This window comes from Taeniopygia guttata, chromosome 4 (genome assembly GCF_048771995.1).
Source record: "Taeniopygia guttata chromosome 4, bTaeGut7.mat, whole genome shotgun sequence".
Taxonomy (NCBI): Eukaryota; Metazoa; Chordata; class Aves; order Passeriformes; family Estrildidae; genus Taeniopygia; species Taeniopygia guttata.
The window spans coordinates 58,792,989-58,814,223 of NC_133028.1; the positions used below are offsets into that span (position 1 = coordinate 58,792,989).

The 21,235-nt window shown below is 38.2% G+C and overlaps 1 protein-coding gene across 4 annotated transcripts in view; it reads left to right on the plus strand.

The window, feature by feature from the left end:
* ARHGAP10 (Rho GTPase activating protein 10) overlaps nucleotides 1-21,235 on the plus strand; it is a 136,724-nt gene that overhangs the window by 97,626 nt on the left and 17,863 nt on the right. For all 4 annotated transcript variants that reach the window (XM_072928716.1, XM_072928717.1, XM_072928715.1 and 1 more), the window contains exons 19-20: nucleotides 4,676-4,826; nucleotides 19,495-19,657. In XM_072928716.1, coding sequence (XP_072784817.1) covers nucleotides 4,676-4,826; nucleotides 19,495-19,657 — 314 coding nt within the window. The remainder of the gene's footprint in view (nucleotides 1-4,675; nucleotides 4,827-19,494; nucleotides 19,658-21,235) is intronic.

A 21,235-nucleotide genomic window follows, 5' to 3' on the forward strand; every position in this document is an offset into this window, starting at 1 on the left:
ATCAAGTTGGTATTGAAGGGAAATTGCCCAGATAGAAACTTATGTTGTTCTTGTCATGGGAAATACTCTTCTCTACAACAAATGAATGTAGTAATGGAGCCTATCCCACTAGTGAAATTCCAAAAAAATTGGAATAACCTTGCATGTTCTAGCTTCCTTTGCATTACACAGTGTCTTCTGGTGATCTGGTTTGTTTTTGTATTCCAAGGATATAGATGCATGTTCTGGGTGCCTGGTGTTATGAGAGTGATAGGGGCTTTGTCTTGAAATAGAACCATGGCACTGCTTTAAGCTGATTTCTTATAAGTTTATCTTCATTAGCTCTATTACTAAGCTTCCAGGTTTTTGTCCCCTCTTTTTCATCCCACTCTGTCCTTGCTGTTCACTTCCCACTGATTTTTAGAGGAAATTTTAATTACCCCAGTGAAACAAAGCAGACAGAGATGACCTGATGTCTGTGTCTTTTCCTAAAGTAATTCCTGGCAAACATACTGAAATTCATTAATTAGTTCTGCTTGAGACCAGAACTAACAGATCGGTATTCTCTTGTAGCAGCAGAATCTAATCTACATTTCCATGTACAGCTATACATCTAGTCATAAACTTGTTTCCACAAGATTATGACTAGATGTATAGCTGTACATAAGCCAAGGTAAATCCTCCTAGCCATGGATTTTTTCAGTATCTAAAATCAGCTCTCGTAAGAGCTCAGGATCTAGAGTCCAACACTTGCTGCAGATTAAGGGGAGTCTGGCAAAATTGCTTGGGCTGCTGCCATGTGGATTTGCTGGTAGAATACAGTACGATAATATGTTGAATTTGGCTCATTACTCTGAAGAAATGCTGCCACAGACACTGTGGGACACAGATTTCGGAATTGGAATGGTTCTATGTTGGGATGATCTTGTGCTCACTGCTCTAGACAGAGCTGTTATTAGTGCTGTATGCCCAAGATGGTTTGTGGTTTGTTTAGCCTTGTAAAGCATCCATTTTATACTCCTACATAGAGAAAGAAATAGGTCAGACTTAGCAGAGTTTTAAATTGCTCCACCAGAGTTTCATCTTTTTTGTTGTAACTTTTACACAGGTTTGGTTTGGAGATTCATCCTCTGGTTCATTCAGAGTGCACTTTGAAATTTTGCTTTCATAGAGGATCAGACCTAAAGAACCATTTATAATACTGGACTAACCGGGACTGACTAACAGAGGGATTTGTTGCTGGATTAAAATTTTGAGTACTACATATATTAGTCTTCTCCCAGGTGTAAATTGTTACACTTAGCTTCAGAGTTTACTCCCAGGTAGGTCAATAGCAAGATGCCAGTATTTTTGGGAACTAAATTGTAGAGAACTGATAGTCTATAAGTCTCATGCAGTTTGACCACAGTGTCAAAAACTGTGTTAACAATGGATGTGAGTGTGAGATCTTTAAACTTTGAGGTTGGCTTAGTATATTTTATCACTTCTAGAATGATGTAAGTCAATAAGCATACCTCACTCTTGTCTTTATTACAGGAGTTAGGCTAAGCTGGGATGACTTCTGTAGTCCAGATGAGTGATAGTGGTAGATCAGGCTTCAGGGAGTGTGTTTTTTTGAGTAGCAAAACAATCATCTCTTAAATAGCAGAAACCAACCTGTTTTTCCTTGGGAGAGTTTCCCTCCAACTGGATATGTGTGATTGCCTTGCCATGCATCTGATAGCAACTGCTTGTAGTGCAGGACAGTACTCACCTGTGGTCACCTTGTTCACTTGTGATCCCATGCTGACTTGCTTTTGTGCACAAAATGGCCTCACACAGTGCTGCTGGGACCATTTCAGTTGCTTATATTGTGTGTGTGTGATGTTGAATTTAGTCCTCTCTGTGCATGCATTGGGCTTCTGACAACAGGTCACTCACAGCTGGCATCTTTTATTAGCCATGAAACATTTATCTTCAGTGATGTTTAAATAGTTAATAAAGTTAGAAGCAAATTTGAATAAAAACAAAACCAACTTTTCTCCCCACAGATTAAATATAGTAGCTCTCCATCCCCTCATTCTCAGGCAGACCTAACAATGCTTCTGTCAGTGCAGCAGACAAATGTCCAAGCTATGATTAAACACATTTATCTATTTAAGTGAAAATAAAGCAAGAAAGATAAGCTGAATGCTGTATGTGCACTTCTGAAGGTAGAGGTTGATGTTCTGCTTGCTTTTCAGATGCTCTCCTTCGCAAAACTGTAATATAAGCTGAGGCTTTGGCCTACAGCAGAAAGATTGCTGCTGCTGAAAAATGTTTCATTAGGGCTGGGCTGGATTTTATTTTCCTACTAAAAAGACCAAAAAAGATACCCAGGTAGGGATGAACACAAGTATGAACTGCCTGAAAGAGCAAAAATTCTTCTTGTCTTTTGCCTTTGTGACTCTAATTTCTCATGCTAATAGTTTTGGAAGAGTATATTGCAATATTTGTGAGAGACAAAAAACACTGAAGAAATTCACTGCCTCCTGTGCAAGTCACCTAGAAGCATACAAGAAAGCTCATCTCTTATGAAGTACTCCAGGGAAATACTTGTTCTTCTCACCATCACTAATTTTAGCAGAGATCAATGGATAAGGCTGTAGAAATAAACACAGCTGTGGAATATGGCATAGTAAAGAACATGCTGAAACTTCTTGGCAGAGAGTCGTTTGCCAGAGAGCCCAAATGCAATGCTTAGTCCATGGAAAAGATGGCATTTCAAGTTTTGGTACCTTTGAATTTTTCAGAAGCAAATATTTATGCCCAAACCTGCTCAATCTAGCCTTATATTTACACATAAGGGGGCAGTGTGGTACTGTTAGCCAAGTGCCATGGAGGTGCACATTAGATTTCACTATTATATATTGCATCATGTTTTAAGAAATGGCTTTAGAACTCTGAGCACAACTAGAGCTTTGTCACTGCCTGAGAGTGCTGCTGTGTCTGTACTGGGGAGAACCAGGTTGGACAGCTTCCTCTCTTCTTTGTAAACATTTTGTTTTTAGAGAGTTGCTATTTTGGCACTCTCTCGTAGTCCCTTGTTTGTAGGCATGTGAAGGAGGAAGAGACAGTTTTCCTAACGCTGGGATGGAGAACTTCAAATTAGAGCATTTTTACCTCCCCCATGCAACATTTACTTACTGGAAAGGAAGGTAATGTTTCCACTGAAGCTTTCCTGTGCACACCATATATGGGCTTCTAGCCCGCTGCTGCCCAGTTTTGAGAATATGATCATTTCTCCACTGTTTTCATGGAATATGTCCTTTCTTGATTATTTTGTACCAGTACAGTCTTTTACCTGCCAATAGAAAAGTGATGATTAAGTGGCTGAAAGTCAATGCATACATAGGATCTTGGGTCATCTTCCTACATGTTAATATTCAGGGTTAGCAGGCCAGGATATGACGGCATTTAGGATCTCTAGTACTTTTAACATGGTGTTTGGAGTGCCTTACTACAGGATGCTTATGGCATTGTTTCTAACCTGTCTGGCTTTTAGTGTCATACTGCACCTGACACATGCTATTGTTATCCAAGTATGTGTTATCTGTGTTGTCACTTTGTAGTTTCTGCATGAATTTCTGCTTTATCTAAAGCTTCCCCTTCAAATATTGATTACATCTCTCCTCTGCCATTTGTCCTTATAGTAAATATCATGAAGTTGCAGAGCACAAGAGCATCATACACTGTTTCATTATATCTTGTTATATTGCTGTGTTGCATTGCTGTGAGGTGCTGTACTGACACAGGAGTTTTTTTACAAAGCTCCTGTTTGGGTTTATGTCCTGCTTTGTCTTTGTTGAAATACATATGAAGCCAATTTGTTCATGCCATGATCACTTGTAGAAGGCTGCAGGTAAATTGCATGCCAGCACACTGATAATTTCTAGTAGTAATTCAGCACTGTTAGACTGTCCCCTTCTTGTGACAGTTAAAGTGCTGTCAGGTACAGTGAATCTATGCTGTTGGTTAATTCAGAGAGATATGACGTGGAGTGGTGATAATGCTGATGGTCGTGACTCGAAAGATAAAGTGATGATAGCAAATGCAATCCTTTTTATATGCATCTTTGTTAATGTCAGTATTTAATATAAAATTGTCTCAATATGTAATAGTTAACAGAATAAATTCTCACGTGGTTTGTTACTATGGTATTTCTCACTAAAAACTCCTGCCCACAAAATTTTCCCCTTGCTTTCTTCAAGAGCGTGGTGTTTCTTTAATTCAAATGGCTGGTATAATGATATCACAAGCTTTGAAAATTAAAATGGGTATTCTGGAAAAATTACGAGTTCTAGCTAAAGCTATGAAGCATTTGGGTTACTGGTTCCTAAATTAGTATCTTTCATTTTCTCCTTCCCCTCCATCCTAGCTGGTAAGTGTGGCTGCAGATGTTTTGTGTTTGAATTAACTGATTGGCAGCTTGGTTAATGTGTAGAAAGTGCTATTGGTTATTTCCGTATTATATTTATCTATCTATTTATTTATTTATTTTTAAAGCACTCATTAAAAACCCATGACATACTCCCAATCTTGAAGGAATGGATTTTTTGGCTCCTGTCTGCTTTGAATGAAATCCAAAACAAATGTTGTTTGATAATGGTTTACAGTTGCATTGCACAGGTTGCTCTTCATGATAAATAATTAACACCCTTTGTGTTCTTGATTGCAGATTTTCAAAACCCAGCCTGATGCTTCTTTGCCTGAGCCAATCCCTATGTCAGTAGCTCCTCCAAATGCCCCACCAAGGCAGTCAAGAAGACAAGGGCAGCGTATTAAGAGGCCTCTGGCTGTTTACAATCTCTGCCTGGAGCTGGACGATGGTAAGATGTTAGTGATAATTTCAGGCCTTGCATCAGATGGGTTGTGCTTCCTATCTCCAGGAGGTGTTTTCATTTCATGTTTCATTTGTATACGTGTGTGGGTGCACATGCTTACTGGTTTAATTGCTTTGGAACATGCAAAGAAGCAAGGAGAGCTACAGAGAGAGGACAGCAGGGAGTACTGTCACTTATGTTTAAAAGTAGGACGGACTGTCTTAAATATGCTTTACTCCTCTAAAAAAAAAGTAGCTTCTGTTTCTTTGGGGAAATCTCTTTGACCTCTACTGAAGATTATACAGCCATAAGATAAATGGAGAGCGAACTAAAATTAAAGCAAATCTTTTATGAGAAGAGCTAATGCACTTTACAGTTAAACTCATCTGGATTAAAGGCTCAGGTCACCACTGCACTGGAGAATACCACTACTTCACCTGAATCTTTAATACCTTGCTGTAACTAGCAGTAAATACTTGTCAACTTGCCTTACCACTGAAAAGCAATGGAAAAAAAAAAAAAAAAAGTCTTCTTTTTGCAGGGAGTCTGCAGTAGCAACATGCAGTGAGGCAAAGGGTGTATAATAAAATCTTATGTATTCTGACTGTTGGCCAGAACCATAATAATTTTCTTGAGATTTCAATGCTTGGGGGTACATACAGTACTGAGGAGGCAAGTCAGGGCTCATTTTGTGTTACAGTTTTTCTCCACCCTATTCCTTTTCTCTCTCCTAATGTTTTCTGCCAATTGTCTTTTCACATGAAGAGCTGTGGGATCAGGGCACAAAGTCCAGTTACAGCAAGTGAAAATAAACAGGAAGGTTTTGGAATCATGCAGTAGTACGAGATTCACTGGTGAACTGTCACTAAATTAGTGGTTAACAGTGGCTGATTTCATAAGGCAAGAACACAAATACCTATGACAGCTGTTAAGTGCAGCTTTTAGAAATAAACTCAGGACTGTTTATAGTTTCAAAGCCAGTTTTGCAAAGAGTCAGCAAGAAATTCAGCATTCCTGCGATCGGATTTGATTCACCAGAGAGATACAAAATTTGTGTCTGTCTTTTCTTGCATCAAATGTGAAACTAAATGCATTAACTAGAAGATGTTTAGGGGTAGCTGCTTAAAAAGCTTGATGTGTTAATTTGAATAATTTGCTCCCAAAAGCTAAGAAAGCTCTTGAGCTACATCTGCAATAATAAATTTATCCTCATCTGAAAAACAAAACTAAACTGAAGCCACTCACAGAGCTATTCACATCTAATTTTGAATGTGAATCCTAGCAGGACCCAAGAAGTACCACAGGTTCTCAAATTCTGTGGAGCAAGGTGTGCACTGAGTTGTTGACTTTGACCCAAACACTTCAAACAAAAAGCACTTAGTGGGTTGTTTTTATACTGATAGTCAAAAATACAATGTTACTGTTGAAAACTGTTATAAAGATTCTATTTTGCCTAAATGCAGTCCATCTTCTTGTCTAATTTGGGCATCTTGGCAAACAGCTGGGATTGTAAAAGGCTGTAATAGTTACATTTTATGCAGAACCTTGGTGCTTGTCTGGGAGTTGTACTGGGCTGAACTGCAGAATAGCCTAATACTTCATGGTACGTATTAAAACTGCAGTGAAGGCTGAGCTGCTGCAGGTGAAATTCGGGTGGGATCTGGCAATAACATTTCCCCTTATGGCTGCTGAAAAATACCCTCTGTGGTCTGTAAAGCTACTACCAAAGGTAGCAGGATCCTCAGGCTGTTGGTAGCTGCTGGCCACATGCTAGTGGCTTTTTTCCTTGTTCAGCCAGCCTGCTGTGTCAGGACAGTGGGTGGTGGTTGGGACAATGGCTCTTGGGCACGTGTGCCATGCACATGCAGTGCTGCAGTGCCTTGAGCCCAGCTGTGTCACTGCATGCTCTGAGCCACTGCCCCAGTGGCTGCAGACTGTGTGGATCAGCCAGGTTCATGAATTATCTAGTCCCTGAGTAGAGCTCAGTGCCTCCAAATACAGTCCGTGGCCCTCAGTTGCTTTCTTCTTTGGAGAGGGGATGAAGGAATAGAAGTGAGCCTGGGCTTCATTCCCTATTTACCTAGCTTCTTGGCTAACAAATACATGTTTTATAACTGCTCTTTGGAAGATTTTATCCTGTGTGTGTTTTTAACAGGAAATTAAACATTAAACTCCTTCCCTCCCCCGCCCCCCCTTATTCACAATGGCATGAGTTAAGCACCAGGCACAAGCCAGTATTTTGTATTTCCTGGATATGGCAAAATTATCATAATCTTGTTTTAAACAAGCAGCTGATACATATTTATATGTAAATATATTTGTAGACAAATATATCTCTAAAGTTATTGTAATTGTATATAAATATTCTCTATGCCTTGAAACTAGAACTATGTCGGAGACAAAATCTCTCTGTGCTGGAAAACTTCTTGAGTGTGTTTCTTTTAGGATTGTTATGCAGACCAGGAAATTGTTAGAAAAGCGGAAACAAGTCTTTAGCTATCAGCTGCTCCAGGGACTTAACAAGCTTCAGAATGCACTGCTTGAATTGGAAATGCAGGGTTCAGGCCAGGTTTCTTTTTAAAAGCATGTTTTCAGTTGAGAAGCTTCTTGACTGCAGACAAAATGTATGCAGTAACCACCCAGAAAGGGCTGTAAGATATATAAATATTGATATAATAGCTGAAGAACACACACTATGTTTGATAAAAATCTTTATTTTGCCTTCTAGTAATTAGCTGTACTGAATTCTGATAGTGCACAGATTTTTCCCTCCTTGTACATGGCAATTAGATGATTAAACCTATTTGCAAACAATTCAAGGATTATATTTACTACCTTGAGGAGCTTTGTTTTCTGAAAGACCAACTTAAGTCACAGATGACGCTGTCTGTTTTTCTTTCATCTTCTTGCTTCTTTGTTCTGTGGTAAGCCAGTTACTAAATTTTCATTCCAAAGTTTTTTGACATCCTAGTGTCTAAAGTAGAACTGGACCTAATGGGGAACTCTGAGCTACTTTCATATGTGGCCTAAACCCAAAGTTCTCATTTCAGCAAAATGCAGATTTGTCTGAGATTTACATTAGGACCATTTCCAGAGATTTCTAGCCTTCTACGTTAAGAGTTGGGATTTGTTTTTTGGTGGTGGTGAATTGTTTTTTGTTGTGTTTGTTTGTTTGATTTTTTTTATTTTTAAATTTTATTTTGTTGTTTTTTTTTTTTTAATCTATGGAAACTGCCTTCTTCTTTCCTCTCACTATCTGAACAAATTTTAGAGTGAATAGCAGTGCAGAAACTCCTGTGACTTACAGTCTCAGATATGTACAAATCTTTTCATTGTCTCTCTTGTCTCTATGCAAACAGGGAAAGACTTAGCTAGAACTGGGAGTTATTTATCCTGTTCTAAACATGTCATTGGGACTTAGCTTTCCATTTGGGCAGTCAGTATATATATCAGAGTAGTTTTCTGTTTACATTTCTCTTAGGTGGCAATGCAAATTTAAAATTTTGTTCCCTTACAATTTTATTTAAATTTTAACTTACCTTTCTTGTAGCAAATGCAACAGGTTTGGGATTTCTCTTGTTTGTTTATTGTATCATTTTTCTTGTTTTTTGTAGTGCCAGAGACTTAGAGATTAATAAACAATTTTGTAGGGCTGTTAGAGCAATATGGAAGAAAAGTCCTGTGTAAGGTAAGCAGTGTAATGTAGTCCATCCAGGATGAGCAGAGAATCAGCACAAGTTGCATGAGTCGCACCTGGAGTCAAGAAATGGGCCATGTGTAGCACTTTGTCCAACTACAGAACAACTTATTTTCTAAACAAACCAAAATATCTTAAACCACAGGGCCAGCTGATGCCTTATTCTATTGAATATTCTCTAGGTGCCAAAATTTCTCCTTGGCACATACATGGAGATAGCACATTAGTGTCAAAGGGGGGCTGCATTGTTCTTTTTTAGAGCATTTGTGTCCTATTCCCCCACTCTGGAATCATATGGGCTGTATGTTTTGATAGGTTGCTGCTGCTGCTGTAAACTAAATACTATATAGTGATTTAGAAAACAGATTCTTCTGCAGAATTTGAAAAGAAATAAAAATTAGAACTGCTACTTAACCCTTCAAAACTTTGTGCTAACTTATATTGTCCTTTGAAGTATTTTGGGACACATAATTATGAATGGTATGTTAGTGTTAAATAGGAGTAGCTGGTCTTGATTTTTTTTTTGGTGGGGGTTGGAGTGAGACAGTGTCTTAATTTGGGTGATAAATTAATTTGCATTAATTACTGTGGCATTCAATTAAATTATTTTATCAGAGTAAAATGTGATAATACGTGTAATGGCTCCATAGCAATGTTCCCTCTCCCTACTCCCCCTCATCCCTTCCTGACCCAAACACAAGTAAAAAATCATAAACTTTATTTGGAATTACTGAACAGAAAAACTGAATGTTAGAGGAAGCCTTGGACTTATAATGAGTCAGGTCTTCAGGGCTGAAACAGCCCAGAACTGCAAGGTTGCAGGTGTGAAACCTGGCCTTGAACTCCTTCTATTTCTGAATTTGCTGCTTGGAAGTGTTTCTGTAACCTGGCCCATAGTAGGGGAAATGGAAAGAAAAGCAGCTACATAGGCATATCAAAAAGCCATAAGGCCCTGCAACACTTGCTTACAAAGCTATTGTTAACAGCTGAGCAGAACACAGCTTTGCTGTCACAAAAAAAGTGCTCCAATGTTAGTCATGAGGGGAAGATCAGGATGACTGCTGTTTGCTGTGTGGAATTTCAGACAGTTTGTATTTCATCTTGCTGCAAGAGTAGCTCCTACAATTCTATGTGATTCATCACAGCTTTTCCTACCTGATGGCTCTGAGTAGGATGTGTGCTACACAAAGTTAAAAGTTTTTTTGAGCTACTGCCAGTGAAGGTAAGGCTTTTTGTTATGTAATTATGGGTCCTGTTTTCCTATCAGAGAGTTGACTTCTGCTTGGAGAGCTTTGAGTCTGTAGAAGATGCTTTTTTTCTTTTTTTTAAGAGATACAGAATAATTTTGGTCCATACTTTGCATACACAATATACATTAGCTGGCCATTTTATCCTTATAAGTAATCTTTTTGCTACAATCTCCTTGCTGCGCTGCTAGCAAAAATCAAATTTGTGTCATCATGTAGTAAACATCTCCTAACTTTTACATCTTGTCGAATGAGGTATATCAGATCTTCATGATTTGTGTGAGAATTGCCTTAGTTTCATTGCCAGTGCTTGTCTGTTTTCAGTGTATGAATTCTAGAAGCTGTAGAAATGTTCAAAGTAAACACATCCACGTGTTCATACACATGTGTACAACAGAAGTCAGGGGGCAGGGGAAGGGAACTTGAATAGACTTAAAACTAGGATCTGAATTGAAAGAAGGAATGGTGAGTTCAGGAGAATGGGTTAATCTTTCCTTGAGGCCAGACATTATTAAAAATCTCTGACCTTCTCGAATAATCCTTCATCTCTTTAATTCTCTACCTTCTGCACACAGACATACAGGGGCAGATAATGCTGTAAGAAAGCTAATTTGGCATGCTAAAAGTCATTAATCCCAGGCATGGAAGTCACTGACATATCTTAACTACGTGCCAGCTGTGCCCTGGCTAACCTGTATTGGTAAAAGTAAATTCTTTCACACAAGAGTGTAAGTAAAACAAAGACTTGTAGCTGTTCAGCTCTTCAGAAACCTTCCTATGGATGAGAACATGTATTGCACTGAATTAGGAGTTTCCTCACATGCTCTTGCTTCTCTTCACTGGTGACAAGAATAGCTGAGATGTTGCAGGGGAGAGCTGGTGAACTTTTTATAAGGCTGATATGCAAGTTAGAAAATATTCCTCTTCTTGTTTTGCTTCCACTCCATGAGTGTTTTTCATTTGGTCAGAAAAAAATGTATTCTTGTTTGCCCATTAACTTCTGGAAGTCTTGTCCTGTTTGCTCTTCTTTTTCTCTCTAATTTTCTGTTTTCTTCTTTCGAAAGTTGCACTTAGTGCAAGGTGAATTACATTGCTGTCACTACTTTCCTTCCCAGCTGTTTTTGTGACTTGCTGAACCAACAGGGAGATTGAAGGTGTTCTTAGGGGAGATCAACAAACCTGTCACCTGGATGTTCAATTGAAGCAACTGACAAAACTTCCCCCAAGGGCTGCTTATCTTGTTTTCAGTAGTTTTTTTTTAACAAGCCATACATATCCCGCTTGATCCATTCTTCTGCTGAAGTCACTGTTATGGCAAAAGGAGAGAGGTGAACAAAATGAAGAAGGAGGCACAGGCAAGTGTCAGCAGCATAGTGAAAATATTTCAGAGTGGCTTTCTTGTGAGAGAACCATCATATACAGGATGTGGTAGTAGCTAGTCCTTGTCATTGGCCAAGTTGTGCAATTATTGGTGAGAAACTTTTTTTAAGAAGTCATAGGAAATAACTGCACACTAAGCAAGCTTAGTAGCAAGAGAAAAGGAGACAATAGTATGATGTTATTCCTGTTTGACAGCTCAGGGAAAGAGCTTTTGAACACCTTACCTTTTGGGGGTAGAAGCACCCTTACAGACACATCTTCCAGCTTATTGGTGCCTGAATTTCCAGCAAAACATAAAAGGAAACGGAATAATATTTTCATGGACTTGGAGTTTTTGATGGTATTTAATAAGTGCTCCTGAATTAGAGAACTTTTAGGCCTGGTGATTTTTACCCCTTCTTGATCTACTCTGGTTTTTCAGAGTTCTCATTCTCATGGATTAGACCAGAGCTGTTCCCCTGTATATTTCAGTACAGACCTTTAGTTGCCTGGACTGGTGGAAACCCAAACTCAGTGCTACAAAAAATCTATGGAAGCGATGGGACGGTCTGTTTATCTTACTATTTGTCAGGATTTTCGGGAAGTAGCTTCAGTTCATGATTTTTTCAGCTATGAAATTGGTTGGCATCTGGCCAGCCTGGTAAGGCTGGAGATCATGTGTGGTTTCCTGCCAAGCCAGCTCTGATGAAAATGTGTAATTGTTGAGTTTAGATACTGCTCTTGTTATCATGGTGTACACAAATCAAAAGAGGAACCCCTCTGCAGGCTTGTATCTGATTTCTGTTGTTTCAAAATTTAATTACGTGATATAATTAACATCCCAACATTGTATCTGTGACTGTCTTGAATTGTTTTTTCACATTTTGAGGAATAAATAGGGATTCTTTACCCATTTTAGCTTTAGCTTGCTCAGTGAAAGGCTATGTGTCTTTTGGATTTTATTGATGTAAAGTAATCCAGGCAGTATTTCTTCTGATTTTGAAAGATGACCTGCAGTAAGGGGGATAGTTATTAAAGTAATTGCTTATTTTTTACAGGTTAATTGCATAATAATGCCATGTAAGTGTATCTCTAGAAAGATGCTTGTTAAAAATGGAACTTTGCATTATAAAAATGGACAAAGAAATCAAAAAGGAGGAGGGCCAGGTCCCCAGATGATGGTCCCCAAACTCCACTTGCCTCTAAGTACCTTGCAGATGAGCATATTTCTTTCCCTTTCCTAACCCCAGCTCAAACACCTTGTGGCCCTTTTGGCTACAATTCTTGAGTTGCATCATCCAGTCTTGAGGCAAAGTCTGTCTAGCTCAGCTTCTTCCTTTTCCTGGTGAAGCTGAACCATTAAGGAGTTGGGAAAAACAACCTTTCTACTAGGAAAGTTACTTTGTGCCTAACATATACATGCTGCTACATGCACATATTTGAAAAATATATCAACGTCAGTCTTTGTCTAGGAAAAACTGTAGTCAGCTCGAATAATTGTGTTAATTATTTTGTCTGAGAGAAAAAAAGTAGCTGGAGCAGGGATCTGATTCTTGCTGCATGTGTTCTGTGTGATAGCATGAAACTGATGGGAATGTGGGTTGTCTGCTGCCCATTTGCTCTGCTGACTTGAGGCTGATGAGTCTATGATGTCTACATTTATGTAAGAAGTAACTGTATACTAGGGCAGGGCTGCACTGTAGGGTTTGCTACATTCTGGGGTTATTAATGGGTACTTTTGGATAATGGAATGTGCTAGTACAAATCTATTTTTCTGAGTTTTTACAGGAATCTGACCTCCAAAATACCTGTTTTCAGGGGCACTGAAATAATTTTGTTGTTTAGTTTTAGCATTCACTATGGTTGCTTTTTTAACCAAATAATAGGTCACTATTAACTTTCAATTAAGCTTTCACCTTGATTTGGAAACGTGTTTAAAAAAGCAGTGTCTGTAGTCTGGAGGTAATAAACAATTAACCAGTTTTAGTGGCATGACAAATGAAAGTACACAGTTTGTTAATTTACTGAGAAACAGATGACTTGGCTGCATTAATTCAGAAATCTTTTTTAAAGTTTTAAGAAGTAGAAGAATATCTGAGCTCACCTGTTTGGTGTGATTTACTATGGTAAATAGTGAATAAAGGGGCAGCCATGCATCTAGAAAAGACTCTTCTTGACTGCAGATTTCTCCAATAGAGCTACTTCTAGCTTTCCAGGAATGGCTGAATCCTTTCCAGACTAGTTTGTACATCATTTCATGAGATCATTTAAAGATTTATTAACTGTGTGAGGAACCTATGGTTATTCTTTTTGTGTCAATTTTCTGTAGATGCTGAAGATCTAACACCTGGAACTAAGTACTTGCTTGATCAAGGATATTTATGATACCAATATTTTTTCGCTGTCCCTGATCTATGAGGTTCCTATTAAAATGAAAATATAGTACATACCCACAAATGAGTATTAGAGCAAAGCTACCTTCTACTTGGTTGAACTTCTGGATTATTGTGGTACATTAGCTATTTATGGGGAAGGAATGTTTGTTGTCTCAGAGCGGGATGCAGCTGTGATACTGATGGGGGAGGATGGGTGGCTGCGCAGCAGTGCAGCTGCTGCTTCCCCACCTCGTGATGCAGAAAATGGCAGACTTGAAGGTGGCAACAGGGATTTTGCAGACCTACTCTCCTCAGTGAATGTCCCATTGTCCCTTGTCTATGAGCTGTTTGTGTCAAAGTTGAGATGGATTTTTATCCTCTTATTTTAGCATGATTTGTCTATGCAATGTCCATTTGAAAAATATATGACAGTTCTGTTTGGCATATGCTGTGTATCTCAACAGAAACAGTCACGTATTCCTCATTAACTCCAGAAAAATACTCTTTCATAAACTGTTTTCATTGTCTGCTTACCCTTAAACTGTAGACATTGGTTGTACTGTTGACAATAAAGATTAGTCTTGCTTTTTACTTTAAAGCATGTAATTCATCAGTGTACTTAAGCTGAAGTTGGAAGAAAGCTGTCACTTAAGCAAGTAATTGATAGTGTTAACTCTCTGCTCTTCATGGTTCTTAATACAAATGCTTTTTTCTTATTTAGAATTCTCAGAGTAAAGTAAGGATCTGATTATTGACACTGCCAAAGTATTTCGGGGCTTTTTTTTCAACTTTAGATGCCAACAAAAAATATTCTTAGACTAGCCAGATGGAAAAAGAAGAAAAAAAAGGCAGTGGGGAGACATGTCATGCTCAGATAGAAGCTTAGCTCAGATTTCTGGTAAGGAAGGTCTGCGAGCTTTTACTATCTGAGACTCCTTCAGATAAAAAGCAGAAGGAATTGAGGGTTCACGTATTTGCTAGAGAAAAGCTAGATATTAGGTAGACCTTAGTCTAGGCTGGTACTTTGCGGGTATCTGTTATTATGAGAAGAGGTGACATGAGGCAAGGAAAGGGGCAAGGAGGAAGGATATTTGGGTTAGAAACTGAGGGGTTAGTAGTACCAGCTAGACACACCAATAAATTGTTAGGATCAGCCAAAGATATTATTATTTTCTAGATGAGGCTGGTTTGAACCATGAACAGCCATAAAGACAGAGCAGAGTGTGTCTGTTGCGGAGGCACAGTGAAAGCTCAAAGGCTTGGATGAGTGTTGTGATTAGATCAGTGAAACAAGAAGTTAATTTACATGACAGTTTAAAAGGATCCATGCAGTCAAAAAATTTAAATAGTATGCAAAAGGTGGTGAGAATGTGAAACAAGTTTTAACTCTCTTGATAGTAAAATTGGATCTTACACCTATTTATGTAGGATGGGGACATGAATTGTAGAAGCAGCTTGATGGCAGCTCTAGAATGATGGCCAAGCTGAAGGCACTCGGAGCCTTCCCACAAATATGACAAAGGGAAGGTAAAGAGTTGATGGCTGGAATGTTGACAGAAATTTGTGAGATGTCATACAGACTTACTGCTTTTGTACTGAGACCTCTTGTGTCCTTCATCTGTTCAGGCACTCTTTGGCACCCAAAAAAGAGTGTAATATGAGAGAAAAAGGAGGGGGATTGACATTTTTAGAAGTAGAAGGTGAAGGCACCAAGAACACCAGACTGTATGCTGAAATAATATAAATGAGCTTTAAAGGCAGTCACATCTTGCATGTTTTATAAGGTAAGAGCTTATTAGAATTCAGGTGGTAGGAAAGAAGAATAGGAAGTTTCTGAAGCTCCTCTTCGAAAAGACCTGCCAGTCCAATGTGGCAGTCAGATTTTTCTTAGGAGTGGGAGACCTGACAATGCTGCTCGCTGGAGATAAAGAGGAGTAAAAGGAGAGAAATAGTAAAAAATACTGGACTACCAATATTAGGAGCTCCTGACTTCTGAGGTAAAAGGAAACCCATAAAGCTGATACAGTTGCAGCATTGTCTTTAACACGCACTTAAAGAAAAAAAACATATCAAACCTAAAAGGCAGATCTCCAGCAGCTTAGGGTCTTTACTCCTTCTACAAAACAAACTACAGGAAAAGGGCAGGGGGTGGTGAAAGAGGAAATAGCTAGAAGTCAATGTATGTTACAAGTTCTGAAGAAGTGTCATAAAGAACTTAGTTATGATAATCAATGTGTAATCAAGCAGAGGTGTTCACAGGTGGGTCTGCTGCTAGATTAATATTTTGAATAATGCAAAATGACCTAGCTTGTCTTAAAAACGATCTCTAGTCATGGGTCTGTATAGCTTGGCAATGTTAAGTTTTGAAACATCTTGTAGTTTGCTGAGGAAGTTTGAAGCAACTGGAAGAATGCTGATGAAATATTAGAATTTAGAAAGGTAAATACAAGTGTTTGACAATATATTTGCACGTGGGACAAAGTTAGGAGAATTGCAAATAATGACAGGCAGTAGGAGTTGTGGTTGTGTGCTAAGCTGCACCCATTCAAACAAAATAAGTGTGATTGTATTGAGAAACAAATGTACAGATTTTAGAAGGAAGACATAGCCCAGAATTACAGAAGGGAGCACATCCTTAGAAACAATGACTCTAAGTCTGTTGGTCACAGAGACCAATCAGCTCATCATAATTTTAATTTAAAATAATGGCTAAAACAAGTGCCAGCCCTGGATGTACACACAGGACTGATCAGTAGGAGTAAGCAGTGGAATTAATGCTTAATGTCGTTCTGATGGAACCATAACAAAACCCCATAGAATCACATCTGATGTAGCCTCTTCAGAGAGAAGAATGGGAAATTGTAACAGCTTTATAAAACAGGTATATGATTCCAAAGCTGCAAAATCCCTCCCACTAAGAGATTCAGTGTAAAACTTAAAAAGGAAACAATTGAAATACTGTCACACAGCACAAAAACCTGATATGAGAGGTAATATAATAATTATTAGTGCATATTACGTGGGTCATGCCTGAAAATAAAGCCTAACAAAGTGAAGGTACATGCATTGGTTGTCAAGCCTGTTAATTAGTAACCAGTTGATTCTTCGTTCCCTTATCATCTATTGATGATTTCGGACAATGACTATTTGGAAGACATAGTTTGACCCCAGTGTGAGATGGGCATTAATCAAAAGCAGATTATTAAGCTGAATGAAGAGATAATGAGACACTGTCCTGTGGTCTCTGCCATGTACAGGAGTTACTATAATTTCTGAAGTTACCAGAACTTTTGGCATTGACATACAGGGTGAGATCTTTGTGCTGTTGAAATCATAGCAATGATCCTATATTTTGAGGATTAAGGTTGGAGCATATATCGTTTTTAATCATGAAAATGTGCTAGATGGTCATTAGTCATCTGTATTTCCAGTTATACAAAATTGCCTCTTTCTGAATAAAAAAATTGTTTTACTTTGCAAAAGGAGATAACTGAAGACATCAGAAATGTAAAGTGTCTTTGAACATGTTTTTAGAGGGTTTTTACTTAATCCCATAGAATTTAGCAGGTGTTTTCCTGTTTAAATACCTGATTTGTTTTTAGTGTTCAAAACCCAGTCTTGGTTTTGGGAGTTCAGTGCAGTACAGACTGTGAGAAAACACTGGCTCAGGAAGGAAGAAGTAAAATTTGAGGAAAGATTTAACACACAGTTTAATTTAAGATAATGTCAAACATAATTGCCTGTATACTGCAGTCTCCAGTGTTGACTCTGCTGTGCGTGACTGAAGTGTTTTGGGGTTTTTTTAACTTCTTCTGTGTGTTCTGAGAAACAATTCAACAGAATATCCTCTGCTTTCTCTAGGGAGGTGCTGTGAGCTGGTCATATTTGTGATATTAAGAATCACATTAATATTCATTTCAAATGTATTTTAGTAATGCTAAGTGAATGGGTGAGGTAAATGTGGCCTTCTAGTATGGTACGTATAGTTTGATAATCTAGACTGTGCTACTTCTACTGCTTTGAAAGGAAATTTGTATAGATTAAAAGGACTTAAATCTAGTTCTAAGGAATTTATGAAGTAAGGTTGCAGTACCACTGTCTAACCTCTCAGATGTTTATCTGTGACAGATGTACGTGACACTTACATCTGCAAATGAGATCTAATTAATTAGTTTTTACCTGACACTCCTGTGATTCTCATGTTATATAAATGTGAAGCAGCAGCACCATGGCCTTGGTGCAGTGGGGAGGTGCCAGGTAAGCAGAATTGGGCCACAGTGCAAGTGACTCATTTTCCCAGGTAATGTTCTCCTCCTCAGAGCATATCACACTTTGGTACTACAGGCTAATTTAGTTCCTTAAATTAGCAGCTGCTTGGGGAGAAATTTCCAGATGATCACTTATCATTTCACTGTTTTCAGTTATATGTCATTTTACTCTCTAGGGAAGGTGTTCTCAGAGCTGCTGGGAGGGGGTGAGGATGAGATGGCTGGGGAAACAGCTGAGGACTTTGCTAACTCTGAGCTATTGTAGCAGAAGAAATTGAGGCTGTGATAGAGTTATGAGAAGGATTTTGTCCATCAAGGGTGGCTTTTCATTGTCCACAGTATTTTTGTTGTGGTGTTGCGCTTTTCATTAATTAACAAAAAAATCATAAATGAAATCATTGCAACAGTAGTGCTTAGCTTGCTGGAGTAGAATTAAACTCAGTTGTTCCTGAACAGATGCTAATTAATTTAGAAATGGAAAGTAATGTTGTACCGGACTTCATCTTGTATATTACTGTATATGGGAAATATAACTTGTCAAGCCAGCACAACATTTGAATAGCTTTTGATTGTATTATTTTGATGCCGTGTTAGGACATAGTTGTTAATTTTTTTTCCCCAAAAACCTTTGGCCCTAAAAAGAGCAAAACTCTTTTACAAAGATGTGGGGACAGCAGTATCTACTCTAGACTTTTCTGGTGGTGTTATTTGGCAGGCATGTGAGTTGTGTTCATGAGTGCTACCGGGAATAGGATGGATGGAGGAAGGGATGCAGGGAGCCTTGTAAAGGGTGGCTGGAACCGATCCTTATTACTGTTAAATATTAATATATTGAAAACAGCTACAGGCCCCATTTGAGACTGCTGGCTTAGGTATGGTGGATACTTTAATGCTTGCAAACATCCTCATTTCATGCACCTCCTTTAGAATCTATGAAATGTAAAGATTGAAAGGAAAAATTTATGTGGGTGAAGGTTACTTTTCAGTGAAGAATGTGCTGTTTGGTTTGATGTGTCAGCATAGTTAGCAGTGACAGCTCTGACACATTGGTAACTTTATCTTATGGTCCTTGGGATAGGAATGCTATTCTTCAATGTTTTCCTAATTAATCATATCTGAATGTGTTGTCCCTCAAGTGATATCCTAAGAGTAGCCTAAGAAAACAAATAGATCAGAATACAATGAGCTCTCTTAAAAGTAACACCATTAGAAAGGAGTAATAAAAGTAACATTCTTGGGTATTGTGTGTTTGTTAGAGATCTCATGCTTATTCTGACCTTTCTAAATGTCATTGTTTCATGTTTGAGAAGACTGTGCTTATTGTATTTGAGAGCACTCATTTCCTCAAATGTGTGTTAAATTATCTTCAGAGACTGTTTTTAGGGTGATGTGCAAGTGTGCATAGCCTAAACTGTTTTCTTATCAGAAGTGTTGCCTTTGTCTAAAAACACCTCCCCAAAATTTAGCATTTCATTCACATAAAACACAGCTGAAAAGGGACTGGGAATATATTGTATGTGAAGAAAGCCTGATGAGAACTGTGGGGGAAATTGTGCAATTATAGCTTTTGTAGAAATACTGGGAGATTTCTTGTCCTCCAAAATACCCAGTGGAGATGGAACAGAACGGTTTCTTCTCTTACATATTTCGGGACATTATCTCCAAGGCAGATTATTTGGCTTTATGAGATAATTCCTTGACTATCCTGACTTGTTCTCTCTTTCCTAGCTGACAGTCACAGCTCTCCCAGAGAAGACACCCCAACTGGGAGCATGGATTCTCTTTCTTCCCCATCTCCAACACCTGCGTTCTCCAGCAGCCCACTTGGGCTCTTGGATGGAAATCACCTTATCATGGACAGCGGAGATCTTGCAGGCTGGACAACAAATCTGTAAGTAACTGAATATTAAGTGAGGATGTTTCCACTGGTATGATTGTGAAACACATTTTCTCTTTCAGTTTGGTGAGGAGTGATTTTTAGAAATTGCATATAATTGTGTTTGTTTTCTTCTGCTACAAGATGATGTGTTTATGTGTGGTGGTGGAGCTTAGAGCCTACTTGAATGCTTGTAGGAAAAAAATGTTCATATTCTATTGAAATCTACTTAATTTTCCTGTTACCTGTTATAACATTTTAAATGTGTTTTTTTTTTTTTTTTTTTAATTTCAAGAAAACATTAAGGTACACGTTAAGATTTTGGGCCCAACTTTAGGTTTGGTTAACAGTGAGTGTGTGCTCAGATGCTATTGTCTAAGAACATTGTTTAATCTCTGCTTAACAAATTAAGTGTCTGGTTTCCAATGGAAGTGCAGTCTGTCACTTTCAGAAGATGCTGTAAGTGTTCCGTTTTTGAGTGTGACTTAAATTTAGCAAAAATTGATGTCAAAATGTTAGTCCTATCTCTATAATACGTGTTCAGGTTTGATACACAAAAAGCTGACCATAACTTTTTTGTAAATCAGAGTTGAACTTGAATTGAATTCTCCGGTTTGCTATTCATTCAGACTTTAACTACTATCAAGACAAACTTTTCCAGCCTTTAATGCCAAGAACAATGGAAGGAACAGGTCTGGAGAAAAGATCTGTTACAAATATTTTCCATAAGGGCATTCTGAATAGCCAGCTCTGGTGATGAAACAAGTGTAAAATATATATATAGATGTATGTAACACATGAGAATATATAGATAGTCACAGAATAATTATTAATCTGCTGACTTGAGTGTTGATTAGCTAGAACAATTTTTTTCTTTCATATATATTGAAAGAATTCCAGAATTATAGGTATTTTCCATAAAGTTGTTTCTTCAGTAGAGGTCTGAAGTTACTCTTCCCTTATCCTCTTGTACTATCCTCTAGAAGTGAGTACAAGTAGCAATAAATTATACTTACCAAAGAGAGCATGTGTGGAAAAGATGCTGTAGTGATATAACACTGGACTGTCAGTGAAAGCTAATTAAGGAACACAGGTTTAGCAGGATAGTGATAATGTCACTTCAGAGAATAAAAGGAGGAGTGTTGGTTTTATCCAGAGAATTTGGGAACTTCAGGTGTTTGAAGGAACATTGCAATTTTTTGTGTGTGTTTGTTAATTTTTATAAAAAATATACTGCACTGGTGTTTTGGAAAACTGACTTGATGGCTTGAGGTTTTCTGCTCAGTTGGAAACAGTACTTAAAGTTCTCTTTGGAAGGAACAAAATAAAGGTGCATGGTATGTGCATTTAGATAATTTGTCAAAAGTAGTTTCTTTCTTCCACTTGCCTGTCTGCAAAGTCTGCTTAAGAGCTACCTCTGTAACAAGCCTGGACAGTGACAGAATAGTCTGTGAATGCTACATTCTTTATTTGCTCTGCTTTCTCACCTCAAATTGACTTCTCTTCCTCTTCTAGTTCGGATGACTCAGAGGGCCCTGCCTTAACAAATAAAGCCCAAACCAAAACATGGAGTAGCTCCAGTGTAGAAATGGC